We start from the raw sequence: 22,387 nt of genomic DNA, 5'->3' as shown, positions 1-22,387 counted from the left end.
AATACCATCTCGAGAGAGTTGAAACCCCAAGTATGTGATTGATGCCTGAAAAAATTGTGATTTCTGAAGATTACACTTAAGACCGGCAGTCTGTAAGACATGAAAAAGTGTGCGGAGATTTTGAAGATGTTCTTCAGTGGTGGAGCCAGTGACAACAATGTCGTCCATGTAATTGATACACCCAGGGACAGGGAGCAATAATTGTTCCAAGAATCGCTGAAAGAGAGCAGGGGCGCTAGCAACCCCGAAAGGCAAGCGTTGGTATTGATAGAGGCCGAAAGTCGTGTTAAGGACCAGAAACTGTCGGGACGCAGCGTCGAGAGGAAGTTGTTGATTAGCTTCCGACAGGTCAATTTTAGAATAATACTGGCCTCCAGCAAGTTTAGTGAACAGTTCTTCAGGACGGGGCATAGGGTAAGTGTCAATGATGCATTGAGCATTTACAGTGGCTTTGAAATCGCCACAGAGACGAGTATCACCATTTGGCTTAGCAACGACAACGGCAGGAGAGGACCACTCACTGGAAGTGACAGGAAGCAAGACCCCCGAAGTAGTGAGACGATCCAACTCCCGTTTTACCCCATCACGAAGGGCCACAGGAATGGGCCGAGCCCGAAAAAACTTAGGCCGAGCAGTGGGTTTGAGCGTGATATGAGCTTCAAAGTCGTTAGCACGGCCTAACCCAGGAGAAAAACGGGACGAAAATGTCGTCGACAAGGAATCCAGTTGAGCACAAGGAATAGCATCAGAGACAATATTGACAGAGTCACCTATGGAGAACCCAAAAACGCGAAAGGCATCGAAACCAAAAAGATTTTCTGCATTGCTCTGGTCGACCACAGATATGGGAACAGTGCGAACGATGGATTTGTAAGATACCTCAGCATTAAACTGTCCCAAGAGAGAACTCTTCTGTTTATTGTACGTCCGTAATTGCCGAGTGACAGGTGACAGGAGTGGAGAACCCAACTGAAGATACGTCTGAGAATTAATTATAGTGGCAGCAGAACCGGTATCCACCAGCATGCAAACATCTCGACCAAGGATTTGGACAGTGAGGAATAACTTCCCTGAAAGGGAAGAAGTGCAATTGACAGACAACACAGAATCAGAATCAGCGTCATGTTCATGAACATCATGTATGCGGTCGGATTTGCAAACAGAAAACACATGACCTTTCTTTTTGCAATTGTGACACACAGCCCAACGTTGGGGACAATCCTCGCGTGAATGTTTCATAAAACACCGCGGACATGAAGGAAGTTGCCGGGGGTTTTGCTGCAGTTTCTTAGCGAGTTGTTTACGGTTAGGCCGAGGCTGCGCGTGGGAGCGCACTGCGGCCACGTCGGCCGGCGGGGACGCGCCGCGTGCGTCGTCAACAGCGCACAGAGGTTTTATTTCCCCGGCATCACCCCACGCCTCTATTTGGGCCCCAGCAGTGTGAGAAATTTCAAAAGACTGCACAATGGAGAGAACTTCATCTAGACTCGGATTCGCCAACTGAAGGGCACGTTGCCAGACTTCTTTGTCGGGCGCCGACCGGATAATAGCATCCCGTACCATGGAATCGGCATAGGATTCTTTGTGAACGTCAGTAACAAATTGACACTTTCGACTGAGGCCGTGAAGTTCAGCTGCCCAAGCGCGATAGGATTGATGTGGCTGTTTTTGACAACGATAAAAGGCAACACGAGAGGCTACCACATGCGTTTGCTTTTGAAAATAGACAGACAGAAGTGAGCACATTGCAGCAAAGGACAAAGATGCAGTATCCTTCAAAGGAGCCAATTGCGACAACAACCAATACATTTGAGGTGAAATCCAGGAAAGGAACAGAGACATACATGGTTGTTCGTCCGCGACATGAAATGCCAAGAAGTGCTGTCGAAGAAGTTTTTCATAATCAGACCAGTCTTCCGCCGTCTTGTCGTAAGGAAGAAAAGGAGGTACAGCCAACGACGAGAAACGACCCCCATTTGACGCCGTGACGAAATCGCGAATCGCCGCTGTCAGAAGCGTTTGCTGTTCAAGGAGATTTTGCAATAGTTGCTCGACAGTAGCCATGGAACCCTGTGGGTCTACGGTGAAAAGGAAAAATCTACTACCTCATGGCCAATTGTTGTAACGTCAAGTTTAACAAATATATTTCAGAACGACAAAACACGTATAAGTCACAGAATAAGTTGACAAGCAAGACATGTGCACACGTTAGCATTCGAATGAGCACTGAGTCCCAGTCTAGCGGCCGCTGCTCGGCTGGCCGCTTAGGTGGCGCAGCTGCTGCATGGCTGGCAGACAGCGCCGCACGTAGAGGACGCGCGTAATTGCGCGGCGGCGCTTTGAATGATCGGCGAGTCACAACAGTGATCCCTATGTTTTCTCACAACCCTCCTGCCCTCTCCCTGGTTAGTACTCGGATAATGAATTAGAACTGATCTATGTAAAGGGCTTAAAGTTGCCGTTGCCCCATTGACCTTTTGGTGTCTGTTCTAGTTTGTTGTTCAGGAGTATCAGGGTACTACCGTGAGTTCTATTGACAGCCAGTATATGCTTTTACATCTCCTGCTAGTTAGAAACAACATTTGTTGCTGGAAACGTGTTGTGTTTTACGGCAGATCTGACAGCCGTTATCAGAGCCCAATGTTCTGTTAAACAGATCTTTCTTGACCATGTTTTAATTTGTAGTGACTCATTGAGCAGTCTGCAGGCTTTTGACCAATGTTGTTCTTTTTGATATCTGTTATTCATGACTTTCTCTCTGACCTGAGTCATACTGCCTGCACAATTGTCTTTCGGTCCTTAAATCATTTGTGTTTCTCAGGGAATGAACTGTGAACTGACTGACTTGTTTGTCTAGACAAGCGATTACTTTTCCAACATTTACTTTGATGAACCCAGCTTCAGATTTGTAGGTGCAAATAAGACCTCTCCTCACTCGGAGATGGAATAACATCTGATGGGTTATTGCCCCGTCTAATAAATCAGAAAGATTACTGCTACAGCCCACTCCACTTTCCATTCCTGCAGGTCCAAATCCATGGTTCTACACCTCTGCATCAGTCACACTAAATTAACACACAGTTTTATGTTATGTAACGAGCCACTCCCACATTCTTGTTGCAGAACCTTACAGACAATAGCTAACAACCTGGTGTAATGCCCCCTCCTCGTGGCTCCATGCTAAGCATCATCTTCCAGGTTCTTTGCCTCTTATATCGACGGACAACTCATGGAGAGTGGAACTGGTTTTCCATTTCCTTCATGAAAGTGAAATATTCTCAGATATAAGGTTTTAAACTAGTTTCGGTGTGAGGGCATGGTAGTTGGGTTTTGGGGTTTTTCTTGCCGCATGCTGGTCTAATTGAGGTGGATTGGTTCTATGGAGCAGTTGAAAAATTATCTAGATCTGAAATCTTTAACCTTTGTCTTTTTTCTTGCCTTGTGACAAAAATGTGGACAGTAAGGTATAGCTAGTCTCTTGCCTAGTGTTTCATAGGATCAAACTAATATACCTGTGCCTCATTTCCATATAAATATGGACTTTTGTTTCCAAAGTACTTTATTGTCCACAGTTGCCCAGTTTAACTCCATCTTACATTATATGCTTTGAAAACTGTAAGTGCATACAACAGCATGCTTACCAATATGTTCTAAAACACCACACATAAAACCGAAATTTTCCCATGCTCATATAATGGATTCTGTTGGTGATAAAAATGTATAGTCAAGGGTTTTGGGCAGCTCTTGGGCTATGGGCCATCCATATATCCAACAGAAGGGTAGTCTTAGTGTTGCAATCCTACAGTACAGGGACAAAGTATGAACGGTATACACTTCCTAATGCTTAGGCAAATATAGAAAATCGGGTGGTTCTTTTTGCATTTGATGTGGTCTATGGTGGGCTTGATGGGACTTATGTATATACCATTAGTTCACGGGCAGTTCATCAGAAAACCCTAAAAAAGGGTTTTTTACTATATTTTTGCTGTCACCAGCAGACCAGAACCCAACCAAGGATTCCAAGATGCGCTATGCATAGCAAATGTGTGTAATGTTTATGATATATTCCTAAGATTCCTGTCTCAAACAATGTTGAAAATTTTGTAGACATCTTTATCAGATTCTGAGATACAGAGGATCAAAGTTACCCTACTTGTGCCCGTAAAATGTGGTGTGAGGCAAAAACATGATGTGGCACAGAGAAATATGATGTAAAATGTCTCTGTTATCATCAAAAGGGTTCTGGGAACTCCATGTTGTAGTACTGAAGCACATGCAATTTTTTTTTTGCAGTTTTAATCTGGTCTGAAGTGTACAATTAGTTTTGGGTTATTTCAGTTTCACTTAAGTAAAGTATCAAAATTTTACTGACCTATCAAGTTCTTTCCATATGATTAACATGCCCTATTGTGGCCCTGAAAAGAAGGGAACCAGGGAAAAACAGTTCTATCAGAGCACAAAAAGGTGAATATGCCCTGCTTTATTAAAAAGACTCTGGCTGAAAATTGGGGTTACAGCTGCCTCATTTATACCTTCCTCGGCACCTTTAAAAAATTTTACAAAAGTATTGACATGCGAAAATATCACACATTTTTATGCTGAGAGAGGAGGAGACAGTGGCAACGGGAAAGAGACAGGGAGGTAATGAATATTACAAGTAGAGAGTGGGTGTGGTATAGATAGAATGAAGGGGACAGTGGCAATGTGAGAGATAGAGAGATACACAGTGGCAGTGGAACATAGTAGACAGTGAGAGAGAACAGTGCGAGCAAAAGAGTGATGGAGACAGTGTCATTGCGAGAGGAATAAAGAAAAGGAGAAAGTGGGAGTGGGTGAGAACCAGTGATACTGAGAGACAAAGTCTATGACAGTGATAACAAAGGAGGCAGTGAGAAGAGACAGCAGCAGTGGCAAGAAAGGAAGGAATGAGGTATCAGCAGTAAGAGAGAGTAAGAGGGAGACAGTGTTCATAGGGCAGAACAAAGGGGACTGTGACTGGGACGGTGACAGTTAGAGAGGCAGAAAGAGATAATGAAAATGAGATGCGCTGAATGAGTGAGTGAGAATGGGAAATTTGGAGTAGATGGGCATGAGAGATTTGCAATGATGGACCAGTGAGTATGAGCAGGTTTCAACTAGGGCAGTTTGTGGGAGTGAGAAATGAGTTGCATGTTATAAAGAGCCTGGATATGCTCGCATGCCAATATTTTTGGAAAATTTTTAAAGGTGCTGAGGAAGGTAGAATGAGGCAGCTGGTACTCCACTTTTCAGTCAGACATTTTTGTTCTCCGATAGGAGCATTTTTCCACGAATAAAATAAAATGTATTACAAATTCATTGTAATATTAATTTACCACAAAACATTGTTATATACTGTAGTATACTTTCAGTTTCCCTTACAGATGGAAAAACAAATAAATTACTATGTGAACCCATCTCTGAACAAGCGACATAAAATTGCCATTGAAGAAATATGATGATCTCGATTCCATTCCACTGTACTTAAGAGACCTTCTCTTGCAATTTATAGGTGATTGAGAACACTAGTGAGAAGATTGCAATCTCTTGAAATTAAAAGGGAAACCTCCTAGAGTGAATAAGTTCTGTGGGGTAAATACTATATTGCTCCCTCCTTATCCTGTTAAGTTACTTTTAAATTGGACGTCATCAACCAGGCCACCATCTCCCCACTTCCCACCCTTATACCAGAGTGTTCTAGGTGCATCTAACAAGTGGTTCTTTCCCAACGTTAAATGATATGTGTATAAAGTTCAGTTGAAAATGCTCCTCATATTTCACATTTATGGTTTACTAGTCATTCCACACCCACCACTAAGGATCATTTTCTATCAGGGCTGCCATCAATTAATGTTACTGAGACTCACCAGTTAGTGTAGAAACTTAAAAAACACATATTTGACACTAATATCAATCATATTTGATTATCATTGTATGGCACCACCTTCACATCACCTACCAAACTCCTAGTGAAGCTAAGGGTGTCTTACTCCAAAATTATTTTTTTCCTAGGTAGTAAGCCATATAAATGCATTTGGTTGAAATTTCCTTTTGCTTACATGTCACTGTTTATCGAGCCACTGTTTGTGTGTACCAACAACCAAGTAATAGATGTACCAAGTTTAGTTGAAATTATTCCAGTCATTCAAACATAAAAACTGAATACCTTGCACAGCCATCCGGAATTACATTTTTCCTGTTTCTGTTAAATAATTTAATGTGATTACCAGGATGGTTCCTTTGAAAAAACCCACAGCCAGCTTCTTTCCCCTTGTTTCCCCAACCCAAGTTTGTGCTCCATCTCTAACGACCTCATAGTCTGCAAGGCAGAAAACCCAAAATTTTTCTCACTTTTTTCCTTCCTCTTTTAATCTTTAGGACTTGGTTGGAAAATGGGTGATAAATAGATTTTAAATGAAAGAAAACAAACCTTTAAGTTTGATACCAGGAGGTGAGGATGCTGAGGGGAAGGGATTAATGAAAGATAAAATCCTGTGTGGATAATTTAGACTCTTCCTCCAAACACCAGCACTGCAGAACTTGGTGAGAATTTGCTCTACAAACTATAATTGCCACCCAGCTTTAACCCTGTCATCTCTCTCATTATACACCCCCCCCCCCCCCCTTGCAGCCACAATTTTCGCTTTTCATCTCTCTCTTATGTTTTATGGCTTCTTTCTGTTGACCAGTATCACATTTTTGTCTTTCTTTATTTGTTAACTACCACTTGCAGCTTCAAAAATTTTCAGGTCTCATGTGTTGTTACCTTTTCATTGTAGATTTATCTCTTGTCTTGTCATACTATGTTTCCTCAACCAGGTGGTCTGAATAACTTTTGTTCAGTTCTTCAATAGATTCATTTCCTCCAGCTTGCAGTTTTCTTTTGCCAGGAAAAGAAACCCATGATTTCAAGAGTTCCAGCATCTTCCATTGTAGTAATTTTTTCTTATTATTGTTTGATATTGTAGTTATTACCATAGTTTCCATATTAGTGGACTACCTGTTACTGCTCAGATATCTTCAAAGCCTAATTTCACATGATCTTGTAATGTTGTTATGGTTTTGGAGAGAGAGAGGGGGGGGGGGGGGGCATTGTTGTTCTGAATTTTATGTGCGTGATTTGAGCAAATGTTCATAGTTTGTGTTAATGGTAACTGCAATTAATTTACAGAGCACCTCATCGCTGGAGAGTAATTTGGAAGGACTTGCAAGTGTACTGGAGGCAGATTTAGCAACTTTTCGCACCAAGATACTTCGTATACTTACAGATTGTGCTATCAAGATGCCTGAGAAATGTACAATCTACACTACACTGGTGGGATTGCTCAATGCAAAGAATTATAATTTTGGTGGTGAGGTGAGGTTTTTATTTTTATGACTTTTAACCTAATAAAGTTAAATGTTCAAGACTTCTTCGTTGAAACTCTGGTTATGGTATGATAGTTCCACACCATCAAAATCTTGGTTGTGGCTACAAATGACCTATAGCATAACATGAGGTCAAAGTTAGGTTATAAAGTGACAACTTGGTTGTGAGTTGGTGAAATAAATGTCATGGTAACAGATTGATCTGTAATGTAGCCTGATGACCATGTTTACCTAATATAACACTTTCAGAATAAATAACTAAACCTCAAGACAAATTTAGAAAAGCTGTATGAATAGTAGCCAAATCTCGAGTGATTTTATTGAGACTTAACCTGTTAATAAATTGGTCGGCCGCTGTGGCCGAGTGGTTCTAGGCGCTTCAGTCCAGAACCGCGCTGCTGCTACGGTTGCAGGTTCAAATCCTGCCTTGGGCATGGATGTGTGTGATGTCCTTAGGTTAGTTAGGTTTAAGTAGTTCTAAGTCTGGGGGACTGATGACCTCAGATGTTAAGTTCCATAGTACTTAGAGCCATTTGAACCATTTGTTGATAAATTGCTAAAAAAGTTGTGCATCATCCCCTTGATTTGCAGAATTTGTTTTTCTTTCTCAGCACTTTCTTTACCATAGGAAACCACTGCTTGCAGCCACCTGTATAACAATTGTAAAGGTAAACCTTAATTTTCAGTGCAGTTCCATAGATAATGCCTTGTCCAGAAGCATAAGTGGGACAGTGAAGATTGTGTTCACTGTTCGTTCTGTCAAGATGCCGTACAGTGTCATTTCAAGCTTTGTCACTTTACACTAAGTATTTCTAAATGAGGCAGAAATATGGAGAATAGATAAGCATACAGAGTGAAAGATAAATATTTTTGAAAATAAAATACTGCAGAAGATATTTGGACCAATTTATAAGGGAGGAGAAGACACTGAATATGGAACAGGAGGCTCAGGGAGCTATGTAAAGATTCAAATGTTGTGGAAGCCTAGACAAGGAGACTGAGATGGGCTGGCCACATCTGTAGAAGAGAAGTGTCAGAGAAGAAACCCAGACCAAAAATAAGATGAGGAGACCAGATGGCTGGGGATATTCAGATACTTTTAACTAGGGAAGGGCAGAATGCTACAGATGAGGCTATTTACAAGGCCAGAAAGTGACCGTGGTTTGTGGGGCCAAAAGAAAATGAGTAAGTAACGAAGTAAGAGTAAGGGTTGTTGTAATAGAAATTTGGCTGCCAAATTGGTGTACACCGTAGTGACCGAATTGGAACATTTCAGCCACTATTGTGAGATACAAAAAGGTGAAAATTTGCCTTATAATGATCCTTCACAGTCCACAACACCATCTGAGGCCACTACCTGCAAATTATGGTTTTGTAGGCACCCCAAGAAGATTGCAACAGAATTGTGAACTGCCTTTCTGGAGGTAACTGGAAGCATTGTGTATACCCAGACAGTACACAACCATTTCGACATGATCGATTTGTCTTCTAAGCTTCTGTTATAAACAGCAGTACTAACCCCACAGCAACATGATGCGTGAAGATGATGACATAAATTTCTCTTCAACACTGACTGCAGGATTTGTCTGATGCCTGATCTTGATAGAACGTTCGTGGTGATGGCTTGATACCAATGAGTGTCTCAATCAAGTAGACCCGTCAGTTCAAAAGGGAGGTGTGTCGGCCATGTTTTGTTCTGTTATCACATATCTTGCTGTAATTTGAGGGCTGTGCAGTATCAGGACAAGGGCCTCCAAACTATCGTCTAACCCTGCAGGTAACAAAGGAATGACACATTAAGCTACAGGAGAATTACATAACTGCAGTGGAAAGTTAACTGGAATGATAAAGAAGAAAACACACCAGAAGTAGACAGCTGGTGTTCACATGTTCTATGCTAAACGAAAACTTTAGAAAAGGAAATTCAGTGTTAGTTCACTGGACATCTGCGTGATGTTAGTGATAAGGACGTAGTTTCTGAAAATAGTGTGCCTGACGTCACTGACTGTAGAGGACCTTTTATGAGCAGTAAACTATCATTGACTATGTAAAGATTTTTATTGTGCCAGTATTGTTAAATAATTCTGTGAATAATTAATGTACTTAGCAATTATTTGTAAATGGCTCATCACAGTGAAATTATATTAGAAAACTGTGTTCAATCACAATGTCACTTTATTTAAATGGTATATATCATAGACATTACATAGAACATATATGGTAAAATGTGTTATGTCAGACTTACATACTGTACTTTCTGTCCTCAGTTTGTAGACTACATGGTACGCAACCTGAAGGATTCACTGAAAAGTTGTCGGTGGGATGCGGCACGGTATTCATTACGCTTCTTAGCAGACCTTGTGAATTGCCATGTAATTTCTGCAGGATCTTTAATGCAGCTACTTGACAACATGGTTGATGCCGCTAAGGAAGATGGTGTCCCACAGGTAAATTCTGTACTGTGTTACTTTTATAAAATTCAGTTATTTATCCTGATTATGGTTTAATTTTGCACATAAGTTTTTCAACACAAGAAAGACTTCTTTAAGGTTTATTGACTGTATTGTAGAGCAACTTGCATACCAGAAGTTGAGTCCGAAAGAGTCGTGCACTTGGTGCAAACACGTATGTTGAGATTCTGGAGTTACTGATTTCTTCATTGCAGGCACGGGAATAGTAAGAAAATGAAATACAAAATTCCTACAGTTTTGAGGCAATACCTTTAGCTTCAGAACAAAGCCACACATCAGAGGAATGGTATTTGCTTCTGTACCAGTATGTGTGTTTTGGAACTTCATAATTTTTTGTTCTACCCTGTGACTTTTTCAGTAACTCTACACATGATGATGAATATACAATATACAATTTTCAGCTTATGTTCAAACTACAGGAGCTTCTTACTGTGTTTTTAAAATTTTTTTGCAAGACTATGATGCATGTTACCTGGCCTTAAAAAAATCCTGTCTACAAATCTTAATTTTTTTCTGTTGTAGATTTAAAGAATAACAATAATGGAAATTCATGGGTGGAACAATATGTAAAACAAGGGGAAGATAATTGCTCACCTATAGCAGACTGATGTGTGGAGCATAGATATACTTAACAGAAAGCAGCATTCATACTAGCTTTCAATCCCGTGCTCCTTTTTCTAATAAAAGTACATACATTGATGCACACTGACACCCAAAAACACATTCTAGTGTCCATGGCCAGCTCCATGGGAGTGCGTGTTGTGGTGTCTGTGTGGTTGTGTGTGTGAATGTGTGTACTTTGACTAGAAACAGAGCAAAAGCTCAAAAGCTGGTCTAAATCCTGTTTTCTGTTATGTGTTTCTATATTCCATAACTCAGGCCACTATAGGCAAGTGGTTTCCTTTTCTTATTTTAGATTTAAAAGTATTACATTTGCATTCTGCATATATTTTGTTGTGATTGTTCACCTGAAGCTGCTCATTGTTCAATAATATAAGAAAAAAAAAACCTCGATTAAGCAATCATGAAGCTTTCCAGTGTTCAATAATATAAAAAAAGACCTTGATGAAGCAATTGTAAAAAAAATACCTGCACACTGTGATGATAACGCACAGAGAATTAGGTCACACACACAGAAGTATTAGTGAAAAAAAAGAGCAAGAAAGGAGAACAAAAAGGTGAGCATCCGAAGAATGGGTACCCAACACATTCTAATGACACATTTGTTGTAATACTCACTGTATGTTTGCAGATCACATTACATAGGAAGACTACCACCCAAATAATACTTTCTCCATGTAATTTGCTGGTGTGATGCTGTCAGCAGAAGTTTTACTAGGAAACCCTTACGCGTCCTCCATACAGTCCTGATCATTCCCCGTTCGATTTTCATATTTTTACAGCCCTGAACAAAGACAATCGTGGCCATTGATTTGCTTCGGACAAAGACGTACGTGCGTGGATATAATCATGGTTCCATAGGCAACCACAAAATATTTTTCCATGAAGGCATTGATCTTCTTGTCTCACAGTGGGATAAATGTATTAACAGTTATGGTAATCACTTTTGAAATGATAAACATTATACTTATTAATAGAGGGAAACATTCCACATGGGAAAAATATACCTAAAAACAAAGATGATGTGACTTACCAAACGAAAGCGCTGGCACGTCGATAGACACACGAACAAACACAAACATACACACAAAATTCAAGCTTTCGCAACAAACTGTTGCCTGATCAGGAAAGAGGGAAAGACGAAAGGATGTGGGTTTTAAGGGAGAGGGTAAGGAGTCATTCCAATCCCGGGAGCGGAAAGACTTACCTTAAGGGGAAAAAAGGACAGGTATACACTCGCACACACACTCATATCCATCCGCACATACACAGACACAAGCAAACATTATACTTATTTTTTTCTATCTGTCTCATTTTCATTTGACTGCTCTTTATATATTTATAGCAGTGTACCATTACACCTGTGTACGTAACATCATAATGAATTGTTAAAGTATCCATAAAGCTGTCTGAAATATTTACTGCATTGATTATTTAATTTTTTTAAAGTTTTGTGACTTCAATTCTACTCCTTTCTCTTTGTCTGCAGGTGAGGAAGGACTGGTATGTGTTTGCTGTATTGTCCACACTGCCGTGGGTTGGACGGGAGTTGTATGAAAAGAAAGAACAGTCACTAGAACATCTTCTAATTTCCATTGAAGTATTTCTTGGAAAGAGAAGCAAAAAGCATCATGGTGCCCTTAGAGTGTGGGCTCTTGATCACCCTCATCCACAAGAGGAGGTAAGTACTCATATATTTCAACTGAAACCAGTTTCTATATAGATGCTAGATCCATTCCAAATAACTTTCCTGACAGTTAAACAAGTTGGTGACAGAGTTGTGAGTCTATTTTCCTTATGATTAGGGACTGGAAAAATTCACTTGTTGTGATAAATGCGAAATAGATGCTAACTCTGCCTCAAAATGCAGAAACACAAAATTACTAAACAAACTCATTTCATAGTGAATTGTATCGAGATTAACTATTTTATCACAAATAGTTTGATATTTTTTGCATATAAATATTAAAAGTGTAACCAATTTTCACTCACTGGTATTGTAAGTCATCTGGTAAAGCCCAAAGTGTAAAGATAATGTCCATTAAGAACCTGTCTTCAAGATAAAAAGTGTACGAACCCAAAAACATCAATGCACTCAATGCTCTAGTCCCATGCCAATTGTGGGCGGATGAATGGTCCATTTAAGATACACGCTGCGTAATGCAATGTAGTACTCAGCCTTGGGACCTCACATTTTATAACAAAGAAAAGCATATTTTTGTTTGTTAGCTAAAGCTCAAAAGATGGGGTAATGCGGGCACTTTTAACATGGTGAATTTTTTGAAGTGTGGTTGCATTGATTACTGCTAGAGGTCCGACGTGAATACTCGGCGAACCACAACAAGCAATTGTATGGTAACTGTCCCTGAAAGCTTTGTGTTGTGCATTGATTGTTGTTTTCTTATTCTGAAATAAGCGAAGCGACTAATCCTAGTCCATAACAGATTTAAATTACAACCCTTACAACACCAGAAGAGATCAGCGATCCCTGTGAAAATATGCCAGTTGTGCTGTAGGCTGCAGCCCTGCAAAAGGAAGGTGAGGCTTTGTCGAGCTCACTAGCCCTCTCCCCTTTGACTGAAGTTTACTTATGCTTGCAGCCATCTGCCACTGTAGCCTCTGCAGTAAAGTGATTGGAAAACATCATCTGTAGCAATAAAGGTTTCTCGGGCTTCCAGCCGCATCAAGTGGTTTAAAATCCATGAGCTTTCGGCCGAGTACTCCTCGGCCATTGTCAAGTGGTGACTGTCTTCTGGTTGCTGCTGCCATCCTTATATAGCCGCACTTCCTTCATATGGTGCCGGAGTGGGTACCAGTGACGTCACGGAAGGCAGTGCAGCTATATAAGGACAGCAGCAGCAACCAGAAAACAGCCACCACTTGACAATGGCCAAGGAGTACTCGGCCAAAAACTCGTGGATTTTAAACCACTTGATGTGGCTGGAAATCCGAGAAACCTTTATTAGTACATATTGATGTGAAACTATGCACTCCTATAAAATCTGTAATGTTTTTCAACTGCATTGAAGTAGTTTCTATAGTATTAAAATAGAGTTTCCGTACATTTGGTTCTACTTTAACACTAAATGCCTTGTCAGTTGTATCTGTAGCATTATCAAGCATGAATTGCATGGCTATTAATGCTCACGTAAGGTCAAAATTAGTTGTGTGGGTTGAATTGGGTGAGAAAAGACAAATAATGTCCGAAAACACCATAAATTGGAGACATATTCAGTTCACCAGTGGGAAAATGCTGCTGCTTTTCAACAGAACAATCCTTTTTGAAAGCTCAAATACAGCCAAATGAAGAAAACAAGGACCATTTTGGAAGAAAAAGGTGTAGACAGTTTTACAAAAGCAAATATTTCAGTCACAAAGTTCCCAGTCATCACTTTTTTTAACGATAAATTTCAGAGAACTAAGGCTTTGTTTGCCTTCACTCATACAGCATGTCAACCTTTTAAATTTGTGCATCTGGTCATAAAAAAATTATGAAAAGGAAAGTTGCAACTCACCATATAGTGGAGATGCTCAGTCCCAGATTGGCACAACATAAAGACTCTCACAAATAAAGCTTTTGGCCAGTAAGACCTTCACTCAAAATAGGTGACTGACACACACACACACACACACACACACACACACACACACACACACACACACACACGCGTGCAACTCACACACATGACTGCAGTCTCAGGCAAGTGAGGTCACACTGCAGTGAGACAGATAAAAGTGTCCCAATCTCTCTTAGCTCTTACTAATGGTATCTACGAGGGATATACAGTGGATGAAATAGAATTTTCTCATAATCTACCCTGAACAACAATTCTCTAAATTTACCAATTATAGTTTTGCAACAATGATTTCACAAATGTTTGAGAAAGAGTAATGGATCTGACCAGAATGCTGCCAGGATTGGTGAGCAACAAAAAGCTGTTCCAGGTTTAGAGAGGGGAAGTGCCCCATTTTGTAGTACAACTTTAGAAAAACACATTGTGGCAGAGAAATTAATTGATGAATGAATGGGGAAGATTAGAAAGAAAAATCAGGTCACTCGACCCATGTGTAATGAGGATGAGGGTAGATGAAGGTGAAGTGTGTGGTGACAGAGAGAGAATAGGAGGTTAAAGATGGTACACCGGTAAGGACTGTGCCAGCTTCAGTCCAGAGATGAGAAGGGTAGAGTGAGGAGTAATTATAGATGCTATAGACGTGACTACAACTAAACTTGGTGATTCAAGGCATGCTGCTTCAGGATGACTGCATAATACTTTTTGCCACAGTGACTACCAGTTTTGGGCTGGCTCACTCATTGTCAAACCACCCACCGTGCTACCAACCCTAACTAGCTATACTTCATGGTTCCAAAAGACACAAATTACTTTTTACAAGAAAGTCAAACTGTAAGCAATAAATACTCTCACTGATAGGCAGCTTATGTGTCTACTTTTATACCTGAGAGACATAACCGATCGAGTATCCACTTACCCATTACCCAGTTGCTGAACATCCTCTACAGCGTAACTCCAGGGACCTCAGTGCCTGTCTTTATCATGCAGACCACTTGGATTCTGTCACTCAGCACTAATTCCTTTGAACTCTGCAGATGGGATACAATACATTCCAACACACCCCTGAACTTAATCTGTGTTAACACAGTTCATAATAATAAATTGAAAGTCATCAAGTAAAACAGAAGTAATATCCAGCATTCCTGAGCAAAATGAATTGCAAAATGATTTAGATAAGATATCTGTATGATGCAAAAAGTGGCAATTGATCCTGAATAAAGAAAAGTGTGAGGTTATTCACATGAGTGCTTAAAGAAATCCACTAAATTTCGATTATGTGATAAGTCACACAAATCTGAAGGCTGTAAATTCAACTAAATACTTAGGGATTACAATTACAAATAACATAAATTGGAACAATCACGTAGATAATGTTGTGGGTAGAGGAAACCAAAGAATGCGATTCATTGGCAGAACACTTAGAAGGTGCAACAGGACTACTAAAGAGACCGCTTACACCACGCTTGTCCGCCCTACTCTGGAGTATTGCTGTGCGGTGTGAGATATGCATCAGGTGGGACTGACGGATGACATCGAAAAAGTACAAAGAAGGGTGGCTTGTTTTGTATTATCACAAAATAGAGGAGATAGTGCCACAGACATGATACGTGAATTGGAGTGGCATTCATTAAAACAAAGCCGTTTTTCATTGCGATGAGATCTTCTCATCAAATTTCAATCACCAGTTTTCTCCTCCAATTGTGAAAACATTCCATTGGCACCCACCTACATAGGGAGAAATGATCATCATGATAAAATAAGAGAAATCAGCGCTCGCGCAGAAAAATTTAAGTGCTTGTTTTTTCTTCACTCCGTTCGAGAGTGGAATGGTAGAGAGACAGCTTGAAGGTGGTTCATTGAACCCTCTGCCAGGCACTTTATTGTGAATAGCAGAGCAATCATGTAGATCCTATCTTCCCCCCTTTCTTTTCATTATTCCTTTTTTCCCCATTTCATTTCCCTCCCTCCCTTCTTGATACTTTTTTTTTTCTCTGCTGCCCTAGTCCTTAGTTCTTAAATGACTATCACTTCTCTTTCCCCTAACCTGTCTTAATTTCTCACTCTGCCTTTGTCTTAACTGGATTGGAACTGCCACGTACTCTCTGTGACACGTGCTGTGTCATTATTACTCTGTCCCTCATTCCATTCCTCCATGTGGAGTTCCAAAAAGTAGGATAATGTTGTCACAATTCCACTCTGTTGTTTTCAGATAAGTAAATAGTGTTGGCTCTAGCTAATATGCTGCAAGAAATTTGCATGAGAATAATGCCAGTGGCATAGTTGTGACAAGTGAAAGCAGATGTGTTGTTTATTTATGCCTGAAATCTTGAATGTTGTCAGCTGCACTCGCATAGACGGAAAAGTATTCAGTTGGAATAGAAATGAACAAATATTATTAAGTAGATGTACATATTGTGTTATGTGCCATGGTGAACATTACATTTCTCTTTGAAAGTGCTGTTGATATATTTTGTTCATGAACAACTTTCGTTTTGCAGTACTTGGATTGCCTTTGGGCCCAGATTCGGAAGCTTCGACAAGATAACTGGGCAGAAAAACACATTCCACGTCCTTACTTGGCATTTGACAGCACACTTTCCGAAGCACTTCAGCACAACTTACCAACAATCCTACCTCCTCCACATCATGACAGCTATGTGTACCCAATGCCACATGCTGTTTTTAGAATGTTTGACTACACGGATTGCCCAGAGGTATGTTTCAGACTTTGGTAATATTATTGTTTACTCTTGTATGTGTGACGGGCGACCTCAGCAGTTTGGTCCCAGAAGACCTTACCTCTTGCATGTGTGCCTCATTGTGATTTATTCAAGAAGTATGCTAAAACTTCTGCAATTCTTTTACTGTATCATTTAATTAATTTTTCACAAACAAAGATATACAGTACAGTAGTAATAGACATGTGGTGCCTTAAACTTGTAATTATAAATAAAACTTCTGAACATTGTACCACATGTGATATGGTAATATTTTCATTATTTACTTATATTTGTTTGTTATCATTTTCCAATTTACTGATTGAGAACAGGTCACAGTAAATTTGCAACTGATCTTAGTCACTATAAAATTTGATGATTCCACCATCAGTTTCAATCCTCCCACCCCCCCCCCCCCACCCCCCCCCCCCACCCCAAAAAAAAAAAAAAACTGGAATAACATTGCCTTGGTTGGAGCTTATGTAGTATGCATTTCTGACACTAGGCATGTATAGTGCAACTCATTGCCAGTTCAGTGCTGCCTCTGTTGTTGACCTGACTTGTTGTGTTCATCTGCCGTGATTGTTTGATAGTGCTGTTTTGTTCGTGTTTTGTTTTCTGTGAAGACACGTTTAAGAGAACAATATGCAACTGTGAAATTTTGTTTTCTACTCAGTAGAAATGCTGCTGGGACTGTTTTAATGTCAGAAACAGCTTATCAAGATGACACTATGGGAAAAACAAGTGGCTTGCTCGATTTAAAAATAGTGACATGTCATTTGATGACAAACCTCATTCTGGATGTCCATCAATTGCCCAAATCAATGAAAATATTGAAAAATTTCGAGGGCATGTGCTCACAGACAGACAATTGATGAACCGTTAGAGATTAGTAGGTTCTCTTGGAGCTCGGTTGAGTCAAAAAAGACCTGATTTGTGGCAGACAGGAGACTGGTTCTTCCACCATAACAACACACCTGCACACACAGCCAACTCTGTTAGTCAGTTTTTGGCCAAAAATGGCATGGTTGCACCACCCGATGCAGCTTTCTTCACCTGACCTGGCTCTGTGTGACTTGGTTCAGGGAAATGTGTAATTTCAACTGGGAAAAACTGGAAAAATTTTGATGAGACAACGTTGCTGCTCTGCTAACTAACCACCTTCACAGATGATAAGAGTGGATTTTATATGTTGATTTTTAACAGCCAAATTAGTGATCGATTTTCATAATGATTGCACTTTTACTGTAGAACATGACGGAGCTTTGATGGCAGTAATTGTGCAGCAAGTCCTTAGCAGCGGTGCGGAAAGAATAATGTGAATTATTGCTGTTATCAGTAGATAAAACAGGATTAAAGAATGCTTTAGTACTTTTTATTATTTTATTCGTGGGTATAGTTTTCAGTGGCTGTAGTATACAGTTTTCAGAATAAAACTGATTCATCAGGTGCAAATATATTGTTATTATGCTTTACCAGTTTCAAAAAATTAATTTGTCATCTTCAGAAGACTACAAAATTAGGGATATTATAAAATTTTAGACCTTGGTTATACATTTATGTGAAGTATATGAAGTATATTTCAGAAACTTACTTAGTACTGGTTTAGCAGATCTCAGTATCTTTTTCATAGAAGCATAATGCCATAGTATATCCAGAAATGTACAAATTGTATGTGATTATTGTAAACACATATTGACAATTTACAATAACTGAATCACATCTATGTATCTGTTGTGCTGGTAGCAAGGAGCATATCTAAAAACATATACATGAATTATAACAAAAGTATAAAAAGAAATTATTTATTTATAATATATAATGGAATCCCTCCATCCTTGAGGAGTGATGGTGTAACATGCTTGGTTCAGAGTCTGCATCGTCTGCTGTGGCTAAAAAGTCCCACTCGAGAGTGGCAGTCCCTACTGCAGTTTGGACATGTGAAATTTGAGGGACTTCGAACAGAAGCCGCTCTGTCTCTTCGCTTTGTCCTCTTCCTGATTTGTTCCTGTGTGCTTTCGTCCTCTGAGAGCTTGACACCATTGCGCACAGTTACTTGTCACTTGACACGGTCATCTGCAATGCTTTCCCAGCAACTTGGATTGATTCTGGTCTTGGTCAGGTCTCTCTTGCAGACATCCTTGAAACGAAGGTCTAGTCATCCCACTGGTCTCACACCCTCCTGAAGTTCTCTGTACAGCAGTTGTTTCGGTATCCGTTCAGGATCCATGCGCATGACGTGTCCCAACCATCTTGGACGTCGATGACTCAGGAGTGCAAAGATGCTGGTTGTGCTTGCACGATGAAAGACTTTGGTGTTGGGTACTCTATCTCTCCAAGAGATCTGAACGATCTTGCGGAGACAGCGGAGACGGAAGCTGTTGAGTCGGGATTCAAGCTTAGAAAGAGTTGTCCATGTCTCACAGCTATAGAGAAGGGTGCTTATAACACAAGCGTTGTAGACTTTTAATTTAGTTTTTGTGTTAAGCAGTCCGTTGTTCCATACTCTGTTTTTCAATCTAGCCATGACAGATGATGCCTTTGCGATTCTGTTAGTAATTTCAGTGTCCATGGACAAGTTGCTACATATTGTGGATCTCATGTAGGTAAAGTCATCAACTACCTGGAGAGGATTGCCATCAATGCTGATGGATGTTAGTAGTGCTTTGCGCCATGATCTTAGTCTTTTGAAGGCTGATGAATAGACCAAATTTTTCATAGGCATGTGATAATTTGTTAATTATATACTGCAGCTCATCTTCTGTGTTCGCTACTAGAGGTGCATCGTCCACATATAACAACTCACGGATAACAACTGTATTTACTTTGGGCTTGGTCTTGAGGCGAGCAATGTTGAAAAGATTTCCATCAGACCTCGTATGTAGATACACTCCCTCCTCACAGTGTTCAAAGGCAAATCTGAGCAGAAGGGAAAAGAAAATCCCAAATAATGTAGGAGCTAACACACACCCCTGTTTCACACCGCTATTAACAGGGAATACTTCTGATGTTTTACCATTGAAGCAAATTGTTGCTTGTGTTTTCTCATGGAAAGAGACAATTATTTGTAGTAGTTTAGGTGGGCATCCAGTCTTCTGCAACAGTTTGAAAAGCCCATTTCTGCTCACTAAATCAAACGCTTTAACAAGGTCAATGAAAACAATATAAAGTGGCCTCTGCCACTCACGACATTTCTCTTGTAGCTGTCTTAAGGAGAAGATCATATCTACGGTTGATCGGCCAGGCCTGAAACCACACTGAGATTCTGGGTAGATTCTGGAAGCTAAGATTTGTAGTCGCATTAGGATGACTCTTGCATAAGCTTTCCCAGCTACACTTAGTAATGAAATGCCTTGGTAATTGTTACAGTCACTTCTGTTCCCTTTCTGTTTATATATAATAACTATCCTCGAATTCCACATACTCATCGGGACATAATCTTCTTCTCAGCTGGTTGTGATAAGTGAATATAAGTGTTTGAGAAGAACAGACTTGTTATACTTAATAACCTCTGCAGGTATCCCATCTTCACCTGGGGCCTTTCCATTAGCAAGAGAATCTATTTCTCTACTGAGTTCTTCCATAGTAGGCATTGCGTCTAGTTCTTCCATAAATGGCATTTGTTTGATGGCGTCACATGCATCCTTGCTAACTTCATTGTCGGCTGCATACAACTCGAGATAGTGTTCAACCCAGCGTTCCATTTGTTTGCCTTCATCAGTAATGACTTCACCCATCTTGGACTTCAGAGGAGCTGTTTTTCTGACAGTTGGTCCAATTGCTTTCTTAATACCATCGTACATTGCCTTAGCATCCCCAGAATCGGCCGCTTTCTGTATACCTGCATATAAATTCAGCCAGTAGTTATTTGCGCATCTCCTGGATGTTTGCTGTGCCCTGTTCTTTGCTTTTCGTAGGTCATCTCGAGTTTTTTCATTTGGATTTCTTTTGTAAGCAAGCAGGGCTTTCCATTTAGCCTCAGTGACTGGTTCCATTTCTTCCAAATTTTGCTTGTACCAGCCCTTATTTCTTTTTCCTTTTATTCCATAGGCCAATACTGCCTAGCTGTAGATTGCACCCGAGAGTTTTGCCCATTTCTTATCAACATTCCTTTCCGCTTGCATGTTTCCTGGGAGAGCACTTTCAAAATTACTGGCAAAATCCTGCTTTCTTTGTGTGTCATGAACATGATCTGTGTTGATATGGGAATGACCTCTCGGTTTAGCGTGGTGGTATTTTTTAGGAGTGAGCCTCAATGTGCACGACACCAGGGCGTGGTAAGTGTTGCAATCAGCACTATGATAACTTCGTGTCAGTAGCACATTTTTGAGACCAGTACGCCTAGCTATGACTAAGTCAAGTTGATGCCAGTGTTGAGAGCGCGGGTGTCTCCAGGACACCTTGTGCTGATACTTAAGCTGGAAATATGTGTTTGTAATGCAGAGTCCATAAAAGCAGCAAACTTCAAGCAGTTTCTGGTCATTTGCATTCATTTTTCCCACCCCATGATGTCCTAGGCAATTTGGCCATATGTCATTGTCTGATCCAATTCTAGCATTAAAGTCCCCTAGAATACACAGTGTCTCGGTGCTAGGTGCCTTGGCTATTCTGTTGCTGAGTAAATCATAAAACAGATCCTTCTCTTCCACGCTGGATGATAAGGTGGGAGCGTACACATGTAGGATGTTGACAGTGCTGCTTGAGGAGCATATTTTTAACCCTAGGATGCATATACAGGGCCTCCGAGGTCCTTGTATGTCTTCATTTTTTTAAAAAATCTGTAATTTTTTGTTTGATTTCAAACTGCTTTCCAGTACTCTTTCACTAACACTGTGACATTCCTCCTATCAAGTCTGAACGAGATATCTTTTTAAGTTTTTTGTATAATTCAGTATGTTTACCCATACACCGTGAATGCATAAGCAGGGCTTCAGAAGCCCTCACACATTTATAAATGTTCTTTAGCCTATATTGTCTTCAACATTTGTTTGGGAGCAGTTATTAATTCAACAATAACTGTAGTGGTATTTCCAGCAACAGGAGTGCTGTAGTAGTAATAGTATAACTAAAAGATAATACATATTGGCGATGTCGGTGTATTATTGATCTTTTTGCTATCAGATGTTTTGCTATTGTTATCCTGTGCTGCTCTTATCAGCCTCATTGTTACTGTAGTTTGTTTGTTGCTGCAATGCCCATATTGTTACGAGTATGACTCGTTTAGTGCTGCACAAGCTGCTGTTCGAGAGACACGCCTTTTGCTATGGCTTCGACACGCAAAGTAAGAGGGTCAGTCCGTGCAAATGCAGCTAATTTTGAAAGTGTTGTGCTTCAGTGGTTTGAAGAAGATGATTCATACGAGGAAGGAAATATTTTTGAAGATGCAAGTAGTGAAGAATCAGCCAATGAACCTGCAGATGTGAATATTGAGGCAGATGACAGTCCTTCCAATAATATTACTTCATCAGACTCTGAAAATGAAGAACCACCACAAAAAGGTATGGAAGACCACACATACATTAGTCAGAGTGGAACGATTTGGAAATTAGATCCTCCTGCAACTTTTTGTACGCCTGTCCATAATATCGTAAAGGAGGCACCTGGTCCAGCCCGTGGT

At 40.2% G+C, this 22,387-nt stretch overlaps 1 protein-coding gene across 1 annotated transcript in view; it reads left to right on the top strand.

Moving 5' to 3' along the window:
• The window catches only part of LOC124805082 (nuclear cap-binding protein subunit 1), a 174,774-nt gene that overhangs the window by 32,034 nt on the left and 120,353 nt on the right, over nt 1–22,387 (top strand). Inside the window, exons 3-6 of the mRNA XM_047265516.1 lie at nt 7,190–7,375; nt 9,654–9,833; nt 11,968–12,159; nt 16,552–16,767. Of these exons, the coding sequence (XP_047121472.1) occupies nt 7,190–7,375; nt 9,654–9,833; nt 11,968–12,159; nt 16,552–16,767 (774 nt within the window). The remainder of the gene's footprint in view (nt 1–7,189; nt 7,376–9,653; nt 9,834–11,967; nt 12,160–16,551; nt 16,768–22,387) is intronic.

Source organism: Schistocerca piceifrons, chromosome 7 (genome assembly GCF_021461385.2).
Source record: "Schistocerca piceifrons isolate TAMUIC-IGC-003096 chromosome 7, iqSchPice1.1, whole genome shotgun sequence".
NCBI classification, from domain to species: Eukaryota; Metazoa; Arthropoda; class Insecta; order Orthoptera; family Acrididae; genus Schistocerca; species Schistocerca piceifrons.
This window is presented reverse-complemented; position numbering and strand designations above follow the sequence as displayed.